The 23177-nt window shown below is 34.0% G+C and overlaps 1 protein-coding gene across 21 annotated transcripts in view; it reads left to right on the top strand.

Moving 5' to 3' along the window:
* NFIB (nuclear factor I B) overlaps positions 1 to 23177 on the top strand; it is a 241206-nt gene that overhangs the window by 214709 nt on the left and 3320 nt on the right. For 12 of the 21 annotated variants that reach the window (XM_009188750.4, XM_031654234.1, XM_009188749.4 and 9 more), the window contains 2 exons: positions 6172 to 6260; positions 20014 to 23177. The exon at positions 20014 to 23177 is cut by the window's right edge and continues 3320 nt beyond it. In XM_009188750.4, coding sequence (XP_009187014.1) covers positions 6172 to 6260; positions 20014 to 20143 — 219 coding nt within the window. In that variant the 3' untranslated portion in view covers positions 20144 to 23177. The remainder of the gene's footprint in view (positions 1 to 6171; positions 6261 to 20013) is intronic. The other 9 variants (XM_031654240.1, XM_031654238.1, XM_031654236.1 and 6 more) reach the window with 1 other exon arrangement.

The raw sequence follows: 23177 nt of genomic DNA, 5'->3' as shown, positions 1-23177 counted from the left end.
AATCAGTGGCCTGATCAATTCAGGGCTTTGCATTACTTCTCACAATTGCATGGATTTTATTGGTGCTTGGGCTTCAGCATGTTACATCTCTTGCATGACTATATAATGCTGTTATTTGAATTTCAATTACTCGTTTAGTTTATATTTAAATTGTTTCAACACTTTTCTTATACACTTTTGTTTTTAAAACTAGAATTTGAAAGTACTTCTCATTGCACTGAAAATTTCTGTTACACAAAATGGCCTTTTTAAGAAATTACCTCTGTAGAGAGATTTTTTAAAAAATAAGATATTAGTTTAAATCTTCTTATAATATTTGTAGTGGCAAATGGCAAAGCCAACACTTGGTACTGCCACTGGAAAGGTAGTCATTTATTAGAAGCAAGCAATTAAAAGGACACAAGTGGACTATCAACAAACTTTTCAATACAGTCAGGAAGCAGGCTATCAACACTTGGGCTGTTCTTATTGTGTCTGTTATCATAATTGACAGCTTGACGTAAAACGCTATCACATGACTTCTGGGTAGGTATGTAAGTGGATAAGAGGTCACTTTTCACGTATGCTAGCTTGAAAGGAAACACATTTAAAGGAAGTTTCAGTCGAAATAATGGCTATGCAAATGTTTAGCTCTTTCGCTAGTTCTTAAATTCAGAAAATTCTTCTATTGTCTGTCTTTTGTCATTCACTGGTTTGTTCACTTACCTTTACTGGGAATCAAAGACTAATATCCAGAAAAGCTGTTCTAATTAATGTAAAAGTAAAATTAAGTTTTATGTAACCTTAAATTTTAATCAACAAAAACACAAGTAAAAAATTATCTTCTTTTCTGAAAATATTAACTTAAAAAAAAATCTAAGTTGAATCAGGGAGGTAGAGGGAATTCTGAAGGTTATATTTACAGATACCTTAGCTTTAAATATTCTTGAGCTGCACATGAAGGACAGGGTAGGAAAGGAACAATGACAGGCAACTGGTATAGTGGGTGAGAACCAGGGATTAGGAGTCAGAAGGTTTGAGTTTTAGTGTTGATGTGACAGGGCATTTCTAACCTTGGACAAGTCCTTAAACCTTGGAAAGGAAAATGAAGAGGTTGAACTTCATGAGCTCCAAAGTCCCTTAAAGCCTTAAAATTTACAAGTTATAGTAGCTTCTAATGGAAAAAAAAGATTTCATTTTCTAATACTCATCTTATGATTTATGGTTTATAATGTTTATTCTGCTCATGGACTATGCATACTCATTTAAGTTAATTCTACTTCTGCTATTTAAATTAAATATCAAGAAACATGGGTTTCAGAAATTGGCTTTAGAAGTGACTTTTAAGATATGAGGATGATCTTGAGTATCTTTTTTCTTGTTTTGGTTTTTTCTTTTTTTTTTTTTGCATGTGTTACATGTGAAACATACAACACAATTTTATTCTGACCATTTTTCTTGTTCATACCATTCCTTCAGAGGTTACATAGTATTCATCCAGAGACCATTTAATTTGCTCCATGTAGGTAATTAATAATAGCAATAAAATAAAATTCTCCTAATCCAAAGTATTAATATTGGAGTGTTAATCCTTTTGAGCATCTGTCTTCCCCCGCAAAAAGAACCTCCACCCCTCAAAAATCTGTTTCCTTGAGGGTCTGGAGAAATGAAGAAACACAAGAAAACATAAAACATACCTTTCAAGGTGTTCTCCTGAGGGTCATTGTAAACTTAAAAAAAAAAAGTGAGAAGGTAAATTTGCCTGTGTTGATTGTTCTGTTCACAGTTTAATGGTTTATTGGTTCAATTGAGATTTGTTGTCATCATAGGAACTGTTAGTACATCAGCCTGTTTGCTGAGTCTAGCAAAGTAGAACATTTTGCTTACCTTCTTTCTTTTGTTCCCAAAGCTAATTGCTGTGCATTTAACAAAAGACCCTGTTAATAACAAAGGAGAACCCCCATTTGAATAAACAAACTATTAGTCTGAAGTCACAAGCAATATTAATTCTTTATGGCTATCTGCTACTTACATGATTATTTGAGTATAGTTTAGGAAAGGATAATGATCCAAATCTTAGGTGTTTCCCCTTTATGTAGCCATTTGAGAGGAGCCAGATGGCCCCTATCCTTTTACTTTTTTTCTTTGAAGCAATCTGATTTGAGTTGGGCCAGGAACAAGGTTCTCCTTCCAGAGACCATAGAACTCCACCCTAAGAACATGCAGTGAAAACTTCACCTTCACTTCTTCCTTAGTTGTTTAAACTGTTCCAACCTTACCCCTTTACTGATAGCTTTTTTGAAAGATAATCTTACTTTCTTACTTCACTTTTTGTTTGGTTTTGAAATTCTGGGCATTTTCTCGACAATAGAATTTCGTATTGGTACCTGCATATAAATTAAAGGATTAAAATGATTTATATGAGTGCATTTTTATAAGGATATGCATATGATCAGTTCTTTTTTAGAGTCTATATTGTTATAAAAGTAAGTATTGTTCCCCACCTCCACATAAAAACAGATAATTCTAACAGACTAAATTTCTAACCTGAGTGGCACTTGGTATTTTAAATTTGATTACTATTGAGAGAAAAAAGCAATTTCCTATTTCTTAATGAAAAATACTTGGAAAAATTTTTAGAGCGTTCTTAAAGCTTTGAACTTAGGAAAATTCTATATAAATGAAAGGCATGTATTTATGTGCCACTTAAAATTAAAGTTTTAAAATAAAAAAAGAGAATTTACAGCTGAATTATCTAACACTGATTCTGTCATAGGACAGAAACTAAGGAATCACCACCTCAAACTCAAAAAAGATTATCACCTATTATGTTAAACTTATTTAAAGCCTAATGTAAAATTATTTTTTATTAGGAAAACCGAATTACGCTAATGGCAGGAATATGTAACATGACCCCAAAAGAAGCTTAAATACGTGTAGTATTAACCTTTTAATATCTAGAGTCTGTTCAAAATTTGCTTGCTCAGGAATATCTTGGTCAAATAAGATTAGAAATTGATTTTCTTAGGAATTACTATCATGGAAATCTTTGGTGAATAAGTGATTTCTATTTTAATGATTTAATTGCTTCCTCCACCCATACCATCACTTTAAAATTTCACTTTATCAGGGAGTTTGTTAGTTGCAAGATGCTTTATGACCAAAGTTTATTAATTGAAAAAAACCAACATGAAGAGAGACGCTCTTGCTCCAGTAACCTGGCTTAAGTTATAGCGTGTCTTCTCAGGAACGTCAAGAAAGGTTGATAATGGTAGTGCACAATCTAAACAGATAAATAAATTTATAATATTTTACATTTTTAGTAACTAAAAGGAAATTCAATACTAATTAATATATTGCCAATTTCTTTGGCATTAAATTATTGCTAAATACATTTATTGTTTATTTTGTATGTACTTAAGCATATTTTTCCATTTGGGAGAAAATATTTCTATTGCATGTATCTTAAATAGATGATAATGAATAGCTGTAGTCAGGTTTATCCCCTTTGAGACTACTTTTAGAAAAGTCCCAAAATATGTTCATTTTTAAGTGTGCAGCATATGGTCAAAGATAGCCCACTTTACATTTTTTGGGGTGGTAAAACAGACAGACAAAATATTAGCAACATTAACAACAAAAAACCTAACTAATTTACAATACATCCTTCTGAGGAGATGTGGTCCTGCAGTTGTCTATGGGACAATAAGCCAATCACTGAGTGTTATTTAGATTCCCCTGGCTTTGTGAAAGCATATTATTTTTCTAAAAACTTCTCCAACCTAAATTGAGAGCCCCATAGATACTAATCTGAAGTTAATAATTAACACAATTAATGTGTTATACCTAAATATACATCTCCCCTCTTCTGAATGTTTGATTCAAAACTAGCATTTTCACTAGCCAGGCAACATAGCAAGATCTTGTCTCTACAATTAAAAAAAAAAAAAAATTAGCCAGGCATGGTGGCCCGAACCTGTAGTCCCAGCTACTCAGGAGGCTGAGGTGGGAGGATCACTTGATCCCTGGAGGTTGAGGCTGCAGTGAACCATGATCGTACCAGTGAACTCCAGTCTGGGCAACAGAGGGAAGGCCTGTCTCAAAAAACAAACCAAATAAAACTTAAACAAAACCCTTCCATTTTCATTGACTACAGTAGAATCAGTAAGTGATTAATCAATAACATTATTGTTGTACAAAACCAAGTTTCTTGAACTGTTTTTTGATTGTTTTCATTGTACTTTTAAAACTTGTATTTTTAAATAGACCATTGTTTTACTGTAAAAAACAAAACAGAAAACAATTTGCCCCATCACACTAAATTTGATTAGACAACCCATTTTGGGGACTTTTAAGAAATCTTGCCATGTTGCTTCCCACTAGACTGAACACATTTACTTCTTTGAAATGTTCAAAGTATGTCATTTGATGTAAAACAAAGCAAGTATACTTTTTTTTTCCTTCATGCGAGTATTTTGGTCCATTTTAAGAATATTTATGACCGGGTACCGTGGCTTATACCTGTAATCCCAGCACTTTAGGAGGCCGAGGTGGGTGGATCACTCGAGGTCAGGAGTTTGAGACCAGCCTGGCCAAAATGGCAAAACCCCATCTCTACTAACAAAAATTAACTAGGCATGGTGGCGCACTCCTGTAATCCCAGCTACTTGGGAAGCTGAGGCAGGAGAATTGCTTGAACTTGGGAGGCGGAAGTTGCAGTAAACTGAGATGGCGCCACTGCATCCTAGTTTGGGTGGTGAAATGAGACTGTGTCTCAAAAAAAAAAAAAGAATATTTATTTTTCTTTCTAATTTATTTACTGATTTATGACTTCTTTATGACATGCATCCTGAGCAGAATCTACATGTCTATCAATCTGTTGATCTATCTATGTATATGCAGGGAATTTTTTCAGTTCTTTAGATCATAAAATCACTTTTACTTGAAATCCTGAAATATGCAAATAATTAAAACACATGGTTTGGAAATTTTAGCTAGTATTTTTGGAGCCTCATAGATCTACAGAAAAATGAGCAAAAACTATCTTTCTAAAACTCCTGAATCACTATTACTTAGTGTGAAGCTCGAGAGTCTAAAAGGGAAAGTGAAGATTCTTAATAGCCTATTTTTTTGGACCATAACATTATCAGAAATGTTTAAAATCGTTTATTATAAATTTTAGATTTATGATAATTTATGGTATTTTGGTTCCAGTCATCATCTGGAAATTCTCACTGAAAAGCAGCAAACAAGGTTTAGTGGATTACTGTGCAGAAGTCATCTTTTCAGTGTAAGATGCTGTTAATTTACAGTGTGGCCATCTGAAGGTTAAAAACTGTGATTTTCTAGTGTGTTCCCCCCCCAACCAGATAAGTTTACTTTCTTAAGAATAAAAATAAGCAATATATCTTTTCAATAAATCTGCTAGCACTGTAGGGCAGCTGTTAACCAAGCAGAGCTGGATAGGGTTACTCGAACAGTCTCTGAAGGGCAGAGCTGATGATTCGGAGATCTGGGAAGAATTTGTTTCAGCTTGTATTCAGTGCATTCCTCACTTTCTTCAGATGTAGTAAAGTATTTTAAATGCCATTACTCTGAGTTTAAAATAAAACTAGAAATGGTTATCAACTCTTTCTAAACAATGCCAGTTTAAGCAAAACAAAATTAGTAAAAGGTTAAAACTGAAGACCTTGATGCTTCTAAACACAAGTTAGGGTGAATGTTTATAAGGTTGGCCTTTCTCCTCTAAACTGCATGTCTTCTATGTTTTGCAAACTGCATGCTTAAAGTTATTGATCATTTTATTCAGTGCAGATTATTTGGTGTGATGCATAGAAAAAAGCATTTTTATTTTCTTTCTAAAATATATCTCTCTATTGAACATTAACGTTTGCTTTTATTCCAGCTCAATTTGTACTCTAATAATGGCTAATTGTTATGTTCTAAGCACTTGTTTCTCTTGTATGCTTTAATTAATAGAGAAGCATATTGCAATAGCTTTTTCTAAAAAAGAGTCTAGGAATTTTGCTTTTCAAGAATAAGATTTTCTTTTGCTTTTTTTTTTTCTTTAAGTTGCCTCTTGGGAAAGTAAGGTTAATGCCATGTACAGTACTAGTTTGCATGTGTTCATTTAAATACTAAAAACTGTAGTACTGCTCGATCCATATCTGACTGCTAGGTTTCAATTGACAGCTGAGGATTTGTGACTGGACCATGAATCAAAACGGCAGGCATTTATACCCCAGTACCAGTGAGGATACATTGGGAATTACTTGGCAAAGGTAACATTTTAATTATTTCCAACCCTACACTTACACCTAAAAATTACATGAGCTATAGTGTTTGTTTTTAACCAGCTTTACAGAAAATATATGTTGAAAATTTAGTTGTTTTGGCTATGCCATTCTTCTTTCCCTGTCCTCCTCCTTTATTTCTTATGTAAATGGAACATCAAATTAAGTTGGGACTATAGTATATGCTTACTGATCATTGGAATTTTTAAATGCTATAAAATGTTTTCTACAATTTATAATATTTTTGGTCGGGGAGGGGGTGGAATGTGACATTTAGATTTTAGGACCTGAAAAGTGAAATCACAGCTTTAGCGAAGATTTTTCAGCTACCTGAGGATAAAGCATTGGTTTTCACGTTGTAGATTTTTCTTATTTTGACTCTTTCCCCTACTGCTAATTCTAAGCCATTTCACTATTCATTTTTTCCCCTGTTGTAGGGAAAAACTAGTAAAAAAAAAATTTGGTTAGTCAATTTAACTGTTATTGACAGCACCCATAAATTTCGGAGTAGGAAGATTGTTGGAATCAGTAGCTGAAGAAGGAATTTGTTAAAGTTTTAATTTCTGTTTGTATACTGCTGTGATTCATGGAAGATTGACTTTATTTGGTTGGCTGAGGAAGCTATTCTAAAACTTCATTTTCAAAACCAGTTCTGATATTGTTTCATGCATTGCCTTTAGAAAGTAAGCAATTCAAAGTCAGCTGCTTCTTATGTATCATTTATTTTATTTAAGAACAAATTGTGTCAAATTGACAAATTAAATAATTAGATTCATGGTATAATCATAAGTAATAAGAAATAAACATTGGCAGAAAAGAGTGAGGTAATCCCAGAAGGAGTTCACCAAGTAGAGTCAACATAATTTTCCAGCCCTGCTCTGATTGTAATCCTCCATTTACGGAAAGTGTCTATAGAAAGGTATATACTCAGATAGAGTTGTAGATCGTCTACCCATCTCTGTATTGGTTCACAGAAATTGCCAAAGAGTAGATTTTAAAGAATCAAAATAATTAAATGTCTACTTTAATTCAGATAAAAATTAAGGAAATAATTCAGATTATGTTTTTGAAAACAATGACTTTTTATTAATTCACTACTGAATTGAATACCATGTGACTTTTCTTCTTGAAGATTGATATAACATCCACTTTTAAAAGGGATACAGTTTTACATATTGTGATTTTTTTCAACAAGATTGTATTCATCATCCCTTTTGAAAATAATAGAATATATGCTTATAAAAAGAAGATAAACTCAACGTAGGCATCTTATCCAAATAGCCTTTAACGATTAATAGTCGTAATTAAATTAAATGAAAGCATCTCATTAAAATATTCCAAATTAATATACATTTTAAAGTTAACTGAATTGAGTTTAATAACCTAATATTTCCATATTTTATTTAATAAAAGTTAATTGAATTTAATAACCTAATATTTCCATATTTTATTTAATAGCTCTCTTATATTTTATGCTCTATCAGTTAACAAAATGGCTCATGTCTGCATACAAACTTACCATATTTACAAGAATTGCAAACCAGATGACATGCACTCATGTTTGTAAGTGCCCCTATAGCTGTGTGAACTTCCAAATCTATGGAATATTGATTGGCTTACTAAATCTAAAAATAGGATAGCACCTCTAAAGCATATTTGTAAATTGTTAGAGATTTAAAATATAACTTTACCTAGTTACTAGTAATTTTTTGAATAAAAAATTGATAGCCCATGGAAAGAGAAGGTGAGTGGGCAATAAATCTCAGAACACATGTATTGGAGGAAATGAATCTGATGATTACACTCAGTTCTTAGGGCAGTATTGTTGCTGTTACAAATCCCCTTCCTGGTGAAAAATTGATGTGGTAATCAGTTTCAGGCCATAGTAAGTCAGAAAAAAATTCAGAATTTATTTAGGTAAAATTTTTCTTCCCTCTCAAAAATAGTAACTTTTCTTTTGATTAGTAGGTAATGATATGTAGAATGGTCTTAATGATTCCAAAAGCTCTTTAAAAGGTATCTTGGTTTTTTTGTTTTTTGTTTTTTATTTTTTAGACAGTCTCACTTCCTCACCCAGGCTGGAGTGCAGTGGCATGATCTTGGCTCACTGCAACCTCTGCTTCCCAGGTTCAAGTGATTCCTATGCCTCAGCTACCAGAGTAGCTGGGATTACAGGCGTGCACTACCACGCCTGGCTAACTTTTGTATTTTTAGTACACATCGGATTTCACCATGTTGGCCAGGCTGGTCTGAAACTCCTGACTTCAAGTGATCTGCTCGCCTCGGCCTCCCAAAGTACTGAGATTACAGGCGTGAGCCACCACACCCAGCCAGTATCTTGGTTTGTTTCTTCTCTTTCTATCCTGATTCAGAAAGCACATAATTGATAATGGCAGCCATCACATTCTACATTCAACAGGTATTATTGAATCTGTGGGCTGTGATAAATGCTGTGGTGATTGAAATGCTCACAGTTCTTAAAATCTAGGTGTGATGCAGTTCAGAATAAATAAATTCAAATGACACAGTTTGCTTTGCTTTGTTACAGTTTTCAAAAATGGACACAACAGAGTTCATATTTGATAATACAAATAGCCCTTGTCTGTGGCATGACAGCTTATTCATCATTTAGAATTTATGACCTGTGTTTATTTTTAAAACTTTTTTTGAAAGAATTTTGAAAAAAGAAATCATAAATGTCTGTAACACTAGCACTTTTAAGGGAGATAATAGACATCTAAAATCTTCAGAGCATAGCTATAGCTTTAGAATCATCTGAATAAGTTGAAAATATTTAAGAAATATAGGTCTATTCATCCAAAGAATTAAATAATTTGCCTTTGTCACGATGGAATAAATAAAATATCACAGGTTATTTTTGTTGTGGTAGTTGCCTTTTAACAAAAGGCAGTCCGTGGAGACTGTAGTAGAACAGGACAGAGCAAAACGGGTGTTTTGGTTTTGCTTTATTTTGATTGATTGTTGTTTGCTGTCATTAATTTCTTTGTACAGTCACTTTTCCATGGTCACCCTCTTTTCTGCTTTATACTAATTGCCCTGTTGAGGTGTTTCCATGTCAAACGCAGCTCTTGTCGGAACTGAAAATGGCAGTGCCAAGGGAGCTGTGCGAGTATAATCAAAGCTGGAAGATTTCCTCCACCCACCCCCAACCCCAAGGCCTAAGCATTCCCTTAGGAACCAAAGCTGACTCTTTGAGAAAGTTTTCACAGCCTTATTAGGTTACAACCCTGAAGGTGTTTTGTTGTTTTGACCTTAAAATTTTGTGAACTGTTTTGTGAACTGTGTGTGTGTGTGTGTGTGTGTGTACGCACACGCGTAGGAGTTGCTTGCACCTTGAGAGAGTCAATTTTTCTGCCTAAGTGAAAGGTCAGGAACTGCAGTTAACCCAGAGTAAAATACTGGTTTCATGAAGGGCTCCCTTCTAGTATAGTCAGAATGGGCTCAAGATCTTAGGAGGATGATAGGTGATGAATTGCTTAAGGTAGGTACTGTTGTATTTGTGCTTTGTCTCATGTGGACAAATTACCTTGTTGTATATATGAGTTATGTGGACATAAACAAATACAGCAGTTACTCCCTGACTGGCTGTCTTTCTTAAAGTGATAGTCAGAATACAGCCTGTACTATCAGATATGAAAGATCAATATAATTGAATGAAAAAGAAAGCCGAAGGACAATCCAAGAATAATATAAACATAAGCTATTTTAAAACATTACAGGGAGTGCTTCATGCAAAAGAGAAACTGAATTTATTGTTTCATTCTCTCTTCTCCCCCTTTACCCCTTTCAAGAAAATGTAAAGCCACACGAGTGGTTGTATGTGTCTGATGGCTTATATAAACATAGAAGAAGTCTTCAGATGGCTAAAATAAACATGCGCGTGTTACCGAAGGATATGTTTACACAAACCATTTGCTCAGCCTCTGAAATAATGAATAAATGAAGATTTTACTAAAATGATTGGAAGGATTTTTGTGTTTCTGCGGATGCCATAATTGAATGGCACCAAAGAGACTTTTATCAGCTATTTTCCATGTTACATGTGTTAGCAGTTCCTTTCTATGGATTGAATACTTCATTCTGTAGTTACTTTACACATGTTTTTCTAAGAAATTGTCGTTTATTACTGCAATTCTAGAGAGTTGCTTGATTTCTCAAGAGAAATTTAGCAGCCAGTAAAGGTTATTTGGATCTGGTTGGTCAGGAGAGGGAAGGAAAAAAAAAAAAAGAAAAAAAAGTTGGGGGGGTAATAGCTCTCATTTTATCCATGTAACTTAATTTGCATAACACTCGCCTCAACCGTTTTCCTTGCTTTGTTCATAACATTTTCTTTGTAAAATGTATGCTCTCAAAGGAATGAATATTTAAACAAAAATAATTTTCAATAATGGGTTGCAAACCATGTTTGTGTTACATATATGTGTTTGTGTGTCTGCATATATATGTGTGTGTATGTAGTGTGTGTGTATATCTCCACATATATGTGGCCTATGTATGATAAGGGGAGTATGTCCTTAGGTAATATTAAGAGTTAACTTGTATTTCAACATTACACTTAGACCATCCCTGCGAATTCACTAGGTTAGCATTTCCTGCTCTCAGTTTGTTATCTTGACACATAACTACAGTACAACAGCTGGGTTGTTCCTGGAGTTCCTGGGGGGGGCTTTATTCTCCGAGTGCTGAATTTCCTTTTCCGCTGTCAGCTCTAAAGTGTTTTCAAATCCTCAACTTTTTATACACCGTTCTGGGCCCCTAGCACCACTCTGGGACTATGATAGAAATGCTGATACGGTAGATGAATGGAAGGATCTTTGGTTCAAGGTGGGGAATTGCAAAAACCAACATTTCACATGACCATTGTTTGGTAAAGGAGCTGTTAACTAGTTTTGTCTTTGTATTTGAATATTCTTTTTAAAGGAATTACTCTATTCTTATCAAAATTATTTGCACCTGTTATGAAATCAAAAATAAAAACATTACCATTCTTAAAAATGATCTTGATACGGTTTTCACAGACGCACAACATCTGTGGTCTGGCTATTGAATAATATGTTGGGATTTGTCGTAGTTTTGCCTAACTTTCTCCATTTATAAAGAAAGATTTGTACAACACGACGTTTCCTTTTTATCTAGGCAAACTCTTCAGAACACTTCCTAAGAAATTAATTGTATTCCAGCCAGACTTGCATGCTGCCATCCCACAGGAAATGGGTCAGCAATCCATTAAGATGCCATTAGATAATCTAATTTGGAACTTAATCTCTAAATTAACCATGCTCCATACTTGAAGCATACTTGAGAGAAAGAAAAAAAGTTTACGTTTGAATCGATAGGGGAGCCGAAGCGTGAAGAAGGCTGTTTGTTTTTTCTGTAGCTGTGGTCACGTCTCAAGCCGTCTGGTAACCAGGAGAAACCAGACATGATGTAATTCCAGATTGAACTTGAACTTCAGGGACTTAGGATGGGGGAACAATGGACCATAGGAATCAATAATGTCCATTTTCCACATGATTATGTTTGGAGCTTTAAGTTAACCTTTATGGGAGAAGCAGCAGGATCTGCAGTGTGACCAAAATGAGATGATCCTGAGACAAGATGTTAGAGGAAAGAAAACAACTTTTTTCCATGATATTTTCTGAGCAGGACTGCAGATTCCAGCAGGATTAGAAAAGTTCCCGCTCTGCAGTAAACCAGTGGCCTGTTCAGAGCACTCTTTGTTCGCTTAGGTAGGACAAACTTAATCTTACGTTTCCTGTCAGATGATTTTTGGCAGCGCTACTGGAGAGGGAGGAGCATGATTCTGAAAATTCCCAAATGTAAACCTTGCTGATTAACCCTTTGCAGTGAAAGGAAGTATATTAAACACCTACTTTATTTGAATATATTTTATGTAAAGTGCCATATTTACATGTGTATTTTGTCCATAAGAAATCAGTTCCCTCGACAGCCAGTGCACCATTTATTAGCTTACCTTTTTGGTTCTCATTTTTGCTAGTGCTGTTAGTAGGGATATGATGATTTTTTTTAGTTAAATAACAAAGCCTATGAATTAATAAATATAATAATAAACATAAGTGATAAAAGAAAAGGCAAAATCTTAAGGTCAAGTCATTGAAGAATGCAAATTTTAAATATTGAGAAATTGCAGAAAGTTACGATTATTCTCTCTTGTTTACTTTGTTTCACACACAGGAAGATTCTTTTGCCCATGTGAACAGAGTAGCAAGCATAATATTAAAATGTGTTCAGTTATTTAATCATTTGTAATTTTATGCTTCAGCGTTCTGATACTAATAAGTTTCATCTTTTAGAGGTAAAATTGTGCAAATAATGCTGATTTTTCCTTTTAAATGAAAATCATTTATAAAAGAGTCTCTTTTTGCTTTGTAGAAAACTTACATTTCTATTTGATTTAGTATGCCGTGGGTGATTTTCTCTAGTGAAAGGCACTATTTTGAAGCACCATTTTTTGTAGAGAATTTTGTCTGCTGTTAAATCTTCACGTATGCAAATAAGAGGAGCAGTACCACTTTTAACAATAGCATTGAAAAGGAGCCCAGGGTAGAGAGGAATACAGACAGAAAGAGGCTGGAAATCGACATGTGGGCTTCTCCACTGTGCTGTGGTCTGTGGGAGGAGATAAAATAATTACTCTGAGCCTGATAATTCTATATTTTTTAATTGACTAAAACCTCCCACAGCTACCTAAGTTCTTATATATGTATGCATGTGTGTACTGTAATTTATTTATAATTAGTCATCATAATAATTTTTCATCTTTCATTTTCAGTTCTAAAATTTGAAAAAGATCAGACACAATTTTTTTAAAAGTCCTTAATTTGGCCTGTTGAGGAAGAGATTTTTTCTTATTTATGTTTAAACCGAACATTTTAAGGAGGTTTTTATTTAAGTGTAGGTTGCCATATTCAAGTCTTCAAGGATTGTGTAAGAATTTTTTACTCAAAGAGTGCAGTAATTATAAGAAACACATTTAATATTTAGTGGCAGTGCTCCCATATGGAGTGGCTTTTCTTGCCCTATGCTCTTTATTAGATAAAATGTTTCAATGGTAGATGCTATTATTTTACTTAGAGAATGCTAGCACTCATGCATGGTAAAGTTAACATTCAATCCACTATGCCCTAAGAACAAAACACTTCTGAAACAATTGAATATAAATTAATGAGATTTGATGGTCTACCATTTTGATATGCTATTTTCAAAACCGTTGGTCCCCAAGGAGTAGCAATAAAGAAAGCTATTTACCTACTTAGTTAAGAAACAAATACGTTTCTCTTTCATTACTGTGAAGTCCTATTGCTTGCAGTTAAAATAATTCCATGAGCCACCTGCAGTTTATGATATTTGGTATTTCCCAGAGAGCCCACAAGAGTACTTTGCAGTTCAGGTAAGAGCTAGCCAGGGAGCTTTCTGATACAGATTATTACAAATAGTAATAATCATTAGGAATCATCTTGCATGCAAATAGGGTCATTCAGATGGCAATAATGATCCCTAAAAATGGGGAAAATAAATCGAAGAAACCCAAGACCGGTGTAAAGTACTTTGTATATTTCACTTCCAGTCTAGCCTCATCTGAAGTGGAACTCAACAAGCAAATTATAGACATACAGCCACATCTGCACATATGTAAAACAAAAGCAGATACTGCGTTCAGCTGAAAAGGAACTGGAATTGGAGAAATAAAGCACAGTTATTTGCGCTGAATTTTGAGCTCAAGAGTTATACTTCCACAGGAATTTCATTGTGATATGAACCTTAATTCACAGAGTCTTGTATAATTCAGTGGTAATATAACTTCTAGTCCAGTGAAAAAAGTAAACTATGCTTCACAAGAAGGGGAGATGAGAGAAGTTTAGTGGGTAGAAATACAGATCCTAGAATGACATTGCTCGAATTCAAGTCCTGCCTTCTACAATTTAGTAGCAATATGAGTTGGGCACAACACTTAACTTCCTAACTTCAGTTTCATCATCTGTAAAATCAGGATAATAATGGTCTTTTCTCATAGATTTGTTATGAGGATTAAAAGTTTTAAGGTAGGTCAAGCATGTAGAACAGTACCTGGCAAATAATACACATTACATAAGTGCTAGCAACTAGTATATTTATCAAGTACTATTTTCTTTGTTCTAATACATAAATAGATTCAATTTAAGTATTTATTCTTTCTACTGGTCTGAGTGACCATTTTTTTCACAATATGTAATCTGCGGCCTTTGTGTTATATTGAAGTAAGCAACCAGTCCAAATGCACCCATGTACAACCCAGGACAGCATAGTTTTCCTGACAGGTTTTTTGCTATTAATAAGGAAAATTGTTTATTGTGCATTTTACAAGAAATACTAATACTTGTGTGTTAATATTTTGCCAATAAAATTAGAATGTTTAGCCAAGGAAGTAAAAAACTTTCCATCTTGGGGAGATCAGAAACTGTTGCAAAGGAACTAAAGGCAAATCCTTCTTTTAAATTAAAATACTTGTTTTATTTATTCCCCATGATTTCTGGGCCATTGCTCATTTTTATTGCCATCTGTAAATAATGTGGCTACTGGTACAGTTGAGGTATGTATTAATATGTACAATTCTTTGTGCTTTATTCCTGTAATATTTTTTAAACTTCTTGAAAGAGTACTTACTATCTTTGAAGTAAATATGGTATTTTCTCATGATTAAACCAGTATATAAATTCTAAATGGACAATATTATTATTGCCCTGAAAAATATTCACATACTGGATACTTAGACATTTTATAAACTGTTTAACAAGTATGTTATCTCATCCATTATCAAATACACACAGACTAGTAATAAATGATTTTTGCCATTCTGAAAATAGCTCTTATTGTTTTAATCACCTCCAACTAATAGGTGATGTAAAATCTTTGACTTTAGTTTTTGGCTCAATATAACGGCTTCATACATGTTTATGTGGCACCCTGGGGTTCATAGGTGTTAGTGAGCTAAAAGGTAAGGGCCCAAATCTTTTGGCCTAGAAGACACACTCACATAATGCACAATTTAAAAAAACAGAACCATAAAATGTTGGTATGGCTGCCCAGAGCTATTTCTCCCTTTCTTTCACTGAAAGGTATAGCGTCTCTTTACTCTTTGTAGGTAGATGCAAAGATGAACTCTTTTACCCAGTGTATCCAGGATAAGACATACAGAAATAGTGCATCTTTTTAAAAGGAAGAAGTGGGTATCTTCTTCCTTCTTAATCCTCATGCTGTAGAACTCACCCTAGTAGAACTTCAGCTAGATTTGTTTCAGAGGAGATGAATACATAGAATTTCAGATCAGTTGGCCACTTAGACCAGCTACATATTCTGTGCACTAGTCTCTTCTGCAACATTAGCTAAGTTATAATCCAGCTTGTGTGGGGCATGAAAAGTTCACTGTCTCCTGAAGCCAATTAATTTTGCCTTCAGACCACTCTGTTCGAAAGTTCTTTCTTATGTTAAGTCATCTGACTTCCTGTGGAGGCAATATAATATAGTGAAATGGCCAGGGAAATCAGACAGATCTGAGTCATAACTGAGAGCTAAGTAGGAGACTTTGGGCAAACTTGCCTCAGTTTCCTCATATATGAAACAGAGATAATGATGGCCATCTCATGAACTCATTGAGAAAATCAAGTGGCGTAGCATATGTAAAACACCAAAGATGGTACCGTGATTATAGTAAGTCCTCAGCATGGCTATCGTCTGGAAGTTTTGCCTTTGTGCTATTCCTTCAACCTGAATCATGCTTAAGAAGTCTATATTCCTTTCCACCTCAACTGCTGTATCTTCCCTGACTACCTTTAGCTGTTCTTCAGTGACATAATTTGGTTAGTTGCTTCAACAAATAAATGCCATAAAGTTAGATTTTCTTGCAGAGTGCTACCTAGAAGAAATACAGTACTTCAGAGGTAGTCTTACCAATACAAAAATGAACTTGGACCATCACCAGTAATGCATCTTAAGGTCAAAATAATTCATTTGCTTCTTCCCTTTTTGGGGGAGCCATGTCATACATTTGGTCAAAATAGCAAGAAAATAGTATCCATGATATCAAACATTTTATTTTTGGAATTTTTATTTAGCTCTTGTGTATTTATTTTATAATGAATTATCTCATTATATACATAGTAATAGTCATTAGGATGAGTTGTACTTTGTGTTAAGGTACTATCAAATTCTTTTGTGTCAAATTCTGCTTGATTTTTTTGCAAAGTAATTATATCTTTTTTAAAGGTTTATATCTAGTTTATATTTTCTAAAGATGTGCTTTCAGCTTTCAGCTATGCTCATCTTCTGTTTGCCCAAACAAATGTGATTCAGCAATGAGAAATTTGATAAAAACAAAGCAAATGCACACTTACAAAGATACATTGCTGAAGTAGCTGAATTTGAGCTTGAATATTTTGAAATCCTTTCAGTTATATTCTCATGTCTCTTACTGGAATGCAGATAGTTGGAATGAACATAAGATTATCCATATAGTAATTCTCAGTGTGAATTAAAACTGTTAAGCATTTTACGTGTAACTAATTTGTTTTTGTGTGTTTATTTTATCTATACATGTGATTATTGATTTTTATATAGAGAGTTAGATGTATAAAAAGCACTATTACATTTTTACCTGAATAAGTATGCAATTTTAGACATTGTACTTTTGAAATTAAGTAATCTATATTACTTTGATTAAATGTATTTATTTACATTGTTATCTCAGTCATTGAATTAGTTTTATCAAGTTTTTTTTTTCAACAGGACTACCAAAAATAGCTCTAAAAAATGTCTGTGCCTTATAGTTCTGAACTTAACCTACAAATTGGCAATAAGAGACTTGTAAAACTCGTATATGGGGTCTGCATAGTGTTAATGTTTGAGATTTATTTCCCCCCAAAGGTTCATAAACAGTATTGACAAATATATTGCACTCTGCAATTTTGATATGGTCATAATGTAGGATGGGCTGTTTGAAAGATTTAAATAAACATTTAAATTAAATTTGGTAGGCATTCTGCAGCAAGAGTCCTGTTAGTGACTAGCATCAATTTATTTTTATTGAACATTTTCCAAAGAATGACATATGTCTCTTCTAAAGAACTGAGTAAGAGAGTTATTGCAAAATAAACCCTGAATTTTCTGCCATTAGTTGGTAGACTTGTCCATGTAAGGAGCCACATCTATTTTCAATCATTAAAATATACTTTATATCCCTAAAGCATACAATCTCCAAATGACTTTCTTGAGCTCACTTAATTTGGCCCTCTTGTTAATTTTGCAAAGCAATTTGCTGCTTGTTGACATTGTATTTTACCATCAAGGATTATCTGTTTTGCCTAGTCCTTTTGCTTTTGGTACATGCTTTTTACTTCAGGTTAAAAATAATGTATACCCGTTTTTGTAATTTATTTTATTTGTTAAGAAATAGCACCAGCTATGCTCAGACTCTATAAAGATAGATGTGACTAGGTCATTTTCTCTGTGAAGTTCACCTTTCAGTTAGTAAGATAATCCCAGATAGAGATATTTATGAAGTAATAAATGCTGTAACAGGACCATGTACAAAGTGCAGTGGAAACACAGTTGAGGGTAAAATAAGTTTCATGATTCATTATGTAACATTGTTCCCAATCAATGGTGCAAAGCACAAAAATAATTGTTGATGATGTGTGTGGGAAGAGAAATATGTGAAAACAGTTAAGCTGCTTAGTAAAAGTTTCAATAACAAGTATTCTTAAGAGTTATGATTTTTCATCAGATTATGAGGACATATCTTTTTAGTTTGAATGTGATTATTCCTGCTTAATCAATTTTTGTTAATGCTAAGTAGATCTAATTTTAAATTCAGAGATACCTATTTTCTTTTTATTGGGGACCAAATCACAACATATTCATGACTATATGTAACCTTGGGTGACACCTCTTAAAAATATATAGCTGGGTGTGATTTGAAACAATTAATTGATTTGTTTGTCTAAAAAATGTATTGAGCATCTTCCATGTGCTAGATACTTTACTAGAGATGGACTTTGCTTTCTTGGAGTTTGTAGTCTAATTATAAAATCCCTTGAGCACAAATGGTCATTGTGATGTTTTTTTGAAGTGTTAACTCAGAAATACGTACATATGTGTAGCAACAAGCAACATTTTGTATAGAGGTTATCACCAGAGTAAAAACAGTATGTATCAAGTTTTTTTAAAAATTCAGAATTGTTCCTTTAGGTTGATATTCGGTAAAGGTTTTTGTATTTTTAGAATTAAAGTATGAACAAATGAGCATATCTAGATTGATAGCTACAACAATAGTGCCCATCTCACTTCATGGTTTCAAAAGTAAAGCAAGGGATACTCAATGAAATGTAAAACATTGAAAGTATGTTTCCATGCTAGGCCATGACTAATATGAGTACAGAATTGTCAGTTTGATGTTTTCTTGGTTCATGATTATTTATGCAGCTGTTACTTAACTGACGTTCATTTGGAGTTGAGTGTTGGAACAAGCAATACATTAGATTAAGTGTACCCAAAATGTGTGCTGTAGAGTTGTTTCATGATACATAGATCTGATGTTTTTTTATCCTCCATATGATACTTCTTAAAGGGAGATTATGCCAGTAGCAATTAGAGAATTTTTCCAGCCTTTTTTTTTTTTTTTTTTAAACAGCCTGTAATTCAGCATAGGCGAAAGTTGAACTGATGAGAGGAAGGCAGGAATGTTATCATTTACTGCCTCCAACACCCCCACCCCTCAACCCGCCACCTATCCCTCCAAACTCCCCATGTGCAGAGCAGCTCAAATGTGGTATCATTACTGATGGGGAGGAGCAGGGAGTGCTCAGGCTTCTGCTGCAAGCTGATGTAGGGAAACATGCATTGGAAGGAAAAACTCTGGTTCTCTCTGAAAGTAAGTTAAAGAGGGTTAGGATAAGAAAACCACTGGAGAGCTATAGAACTAATCAGCACAAGCAGAGACCCTTGTGGCCTCCTGTAAATGTTTTTCCTCACAATGGGTATTCTGTAGAGAACAAGAAAAGCTGTGTTCCATTTTGGTTCTAGGATTCTTATTTGTTCGGTCTTTACTAAAAAACTCTGATTAAAATATGTTTGATAATTGGGCATTTCAAATTGCATATTATGCATGGGCCTACCTTAAACATGTAGTTTTTTTTCCTGTTGTAAGGAGAGAAGAAATATCTTTCATTGTACGTTTCAATTTTATTCAACCCAATAGGCAGGTAAGAAATTGAAACCCATCTGACCACTGAATTGCTTGTGAATTAAAGGTAAAACAAGATCAGAATATAACTGGCAACATGTATTGGTATCAACAGATTGTTGCTTTTCTTTTTCTTTTTTTTCCTGTACAAAAATGAATCATATTGCATTTATATTGATAAATATATAATATTTTAGAATATCCTCAATCAATTAGAATTAAATAATTGTTTATATATCTTACTCTGGATTTTTCTGCCTCACTTTAGTCTTAATTTTCATTTAAAAAATAGACTATAGAGTATAGATAGGTATAACATGTATAATTTGGCACATTTATCTCATATTAGACTGTAATTTTGAAAATAGTGATAGTAATAATTTGATGCATCTGGAACTTATATTGCTCATATTGTTGTAGATTTTAACATTGTGTTTTTTTTCTTTTTTTCTTCCCTCCCTGCTGCCCCTCTCCTCTCAACAGTCCTGGTACCTGGGCTAGCTTGGTTCCTTTCCAAGTGTCAAATAGGACACCCATCTTACCGGCAAATGTCCAAAATTACGGTTTGAACATAATTGGAGAACCTTTCCTTCAAGCAGAAACAAGCAACTGAGGGAAAAAGAAACACAACAATAGTTTAAGAATTTTTTTTTTTTTTTTTTTTTTAAAAAAAGGAAAAGAGGAAGACTGGACAAAACAAAGGGTGAAAGGAAAGAAACTGAAGAAAGAAGATAATAGACCAGCAATTGCAGCACTTACAATCACTAATTCCCTTAAGGTTGAAACTGTAATGACATAAAAAGGGTCGATGATATTTCACTGATGGTAGATCGCAGCCCCTGCAACGTAGCCTTTGTTACATGAAGTCCGCTGGGAAATAGATGTTCTGTCTCTATGACAATATATTTTAACTGACTTTCTAGATGCCTTAATATTTGCATGATAAGCTAGTTTTATTGGTTTAGTATTCTTGTTGTTTACGCATGGAATCACTATTCCTGGTTATCTCACCAACGAAGGCTAGGAGGCGGCGTCAGAGGTGCTGGGTGACAGAGCCATGAGCCAGCCATTTTATAAGCACTCTGATTTCTAAAAGTTAAAAAAAAATATATAAAATCTCTGTAGCCTTTAGTTATCAGTACAGATTTATTAAATTTTGGCCCTTAACCCAGCCTTTTCCAGTGTGTAACCCAGTTTGAAATCTTAAAAAAACAAAAAATGAAAAAAAAAGGAAAAAAAGAAAAAAGGAAAAAAACAGTTTGAACACAAAGGCTCTATGGAAGAAATGCCTCTATGTAGGTGAAGTGTTATCTCTGCATGCAACAGTAAAAATTAATATAATATTTTCCCCACAAAAGAAACACTTAACAGAGGCAAGTGCAATTTATAAATTTATATCTAAAGGGGAATCATGATTATAAGTCCTTCAGCCCTTGGACTCTAAATTGAGGGGATTAAAAAGAATTTAAAATAATTTTGAACGAATTTATTTTCCCCTCAGTTTTTGAGGGCATTAAAAAGGCATTAAATCAAGACAAATCATGTGCTTGAGAAAAATAAAATTAATGAAAACACAGCACTTATGTTGGTTTAGCTGCAGCCTCCTTGGAGGTAGAATTTATTTATTTAAAATTACTGGTTGCATCAAGAACCCATAGGGTGTACAAAAGGTTCTATAAAATCTGCATTATAGAGACAAAGAGGCAGGCAAATCCATGTCACGAGGGTAAAGCTTACAGTTTACAAACTGGGAACGCCAGGGTGTAGGATATAAAAACGCACTCTTGAGAAAACAAATGTAATCAGGGTGCTGAAAACTTGCATGGTGCTTTCAGACATTAGCCTTGTTCAACAAATTTCTTGTATTGACAGATCCATAGTGTGCATGGGCAGACACATTTTGCCTCTATGTCTCTTAAAATTTTAATTAAAAATACTCTTTCCAGTAATCCTAATTTGCACGAAGATATAATGTCCACATTACGTGCCTTGCCTTGAAATCTAAAAAACAAAAAACAAAAAAAAAAAAACAAAAAAAAAAACAACAAAGTGACATCACTACACTTGTTTTGCTGCATTTATTATCATTTTAAATCTTTACCATTTTTATGACAAAATATTTTGTACTCCAGACGAAGAAAAATGTGTGACATCATGGATTTTTTAGACAGTTATACCTTTATCTCACATTTATAAAGCATATCATGGCTGTGTATAGTTGCCGCTTAAAAATTGTAATCGACCAGCAATATTTTCAGTATTTTGGTGTTTTTTTCTATTAACCTTTCATGTTTTTCATCTTCCAATTAATATTTGGGGGGGAGGGGTTTCAAATTTATATGAATTATGCAATACCAAGTTTTGCCTATGTAGGTAGTGCTTTTAGCTGTATTGGTTATTATAGGTAAGTACACAGATTTAAAAAAAAAATAATGTATGCTTTTTTGTTTGTTTGTTTGTTTTAATTGACCAAAGTGGGTACTGCTATTTTTGCAGTGTGATGAGGTCCTTTTGTGTACTGAGAGATGGACAGGGGATTTTTTTTAATATACATATATATATATTCTGGGGTGGGTGGGAGGATTTTTAACACTTTACAGTGTAGCTGTGAAGCAGTGCACCCTGAGATGGGCCTGGGCTGCAAAGCGACTGTTCTGCCTACTGTGACAAACTTCAACTTACACAGGTTCCCCTCTCTAACTTCCCACCTGGGGTGCAAGCTGAACTCATTACTGGTTTTCATAACAACACTATAGTAAGAACAAGCAAACACAACAAATTCTCCTGGAGGCAGACTTGGCTTTAAAAGGCAGACTTGGCTTGGTGATAGTTTTTTTTGAAAGTTCCAGATCCACAGTGGAGAGTGAGCCTGTCTCATATTTGGCAAAAATATTTGTTGGAATGTCCACATAGGGTATGTTGGATGTTTAACACTTTTGAGGGTTTAACACATGAATGAATATTCTTTCTCCTAGAAAACACATTAGACCTGTTGGAGGGAGTCTCCTGTATTCCTTCTCCACCACTTTTCGTCCCCATTTCATTTCATTAATGATAGGATATGATTTACCTGTGACTTACTACTTCAAATGGATGGCAGTGCACTTGGATTTTTTTTAATATCCAGAAGATTGAACAGAGGGTTGCTATTGTTGAATGTATTTGGACTGATAGATTAAAATCAAGGTTCAATTTTTAAGGAAGAAAAAAGTAAATCCTGTTTTCATTTTACCTGCCCTTTTAAAACTGAGAACCAGAGCAGAAAGGAAATATAGAATTTTAAGCAATTAATCTTCCTGTGGATGAATTAAACCCATTAGATGCTGATGGGATTTTTTTTAAGGAATGGTACCTTAACTATATATTTGATTTCGTTTCCCCTGAGGGCTAGAGGCTGAATGGAGGCTGGTTTTATTTTGCCCTTCCCTCACCCCCCAGTCCCATTGAGTGTATTCATTACTAGAAGGAAAATCTTTCAGAATTAGCGACACATGGTAGGCTGTCTTAAGGAGTCCCCTGGCCCCCTTCCCCTAGGCCATGGCCTAATAAAATAAACTGTCAATTGTTCTCACAGCATATCATTTAATAATGAATACTTTAGAACAATGCTTATGGGCTGGAGAATTGTATTTGATTAGCCCATTCAG

Source organism: Papio anubis, chromosome 13, assembly GCF_008728515.1.
Source record: "Papio anubis isolate 15944 chromosome 13, Panubis1.0, whole genome shotgun sequence".
Classification (NCBI taxonomy): domain Eukaryota; kingdom Metazoa; phylum Chordata; class Mammalia; order Primates; family Cercopithecidae; genus Papio; species Papio anubis.
Note: the sequence above shows the minus strand (reverse complement) of the source record. Positions and strands in the feature narration are given on the sequence as shown.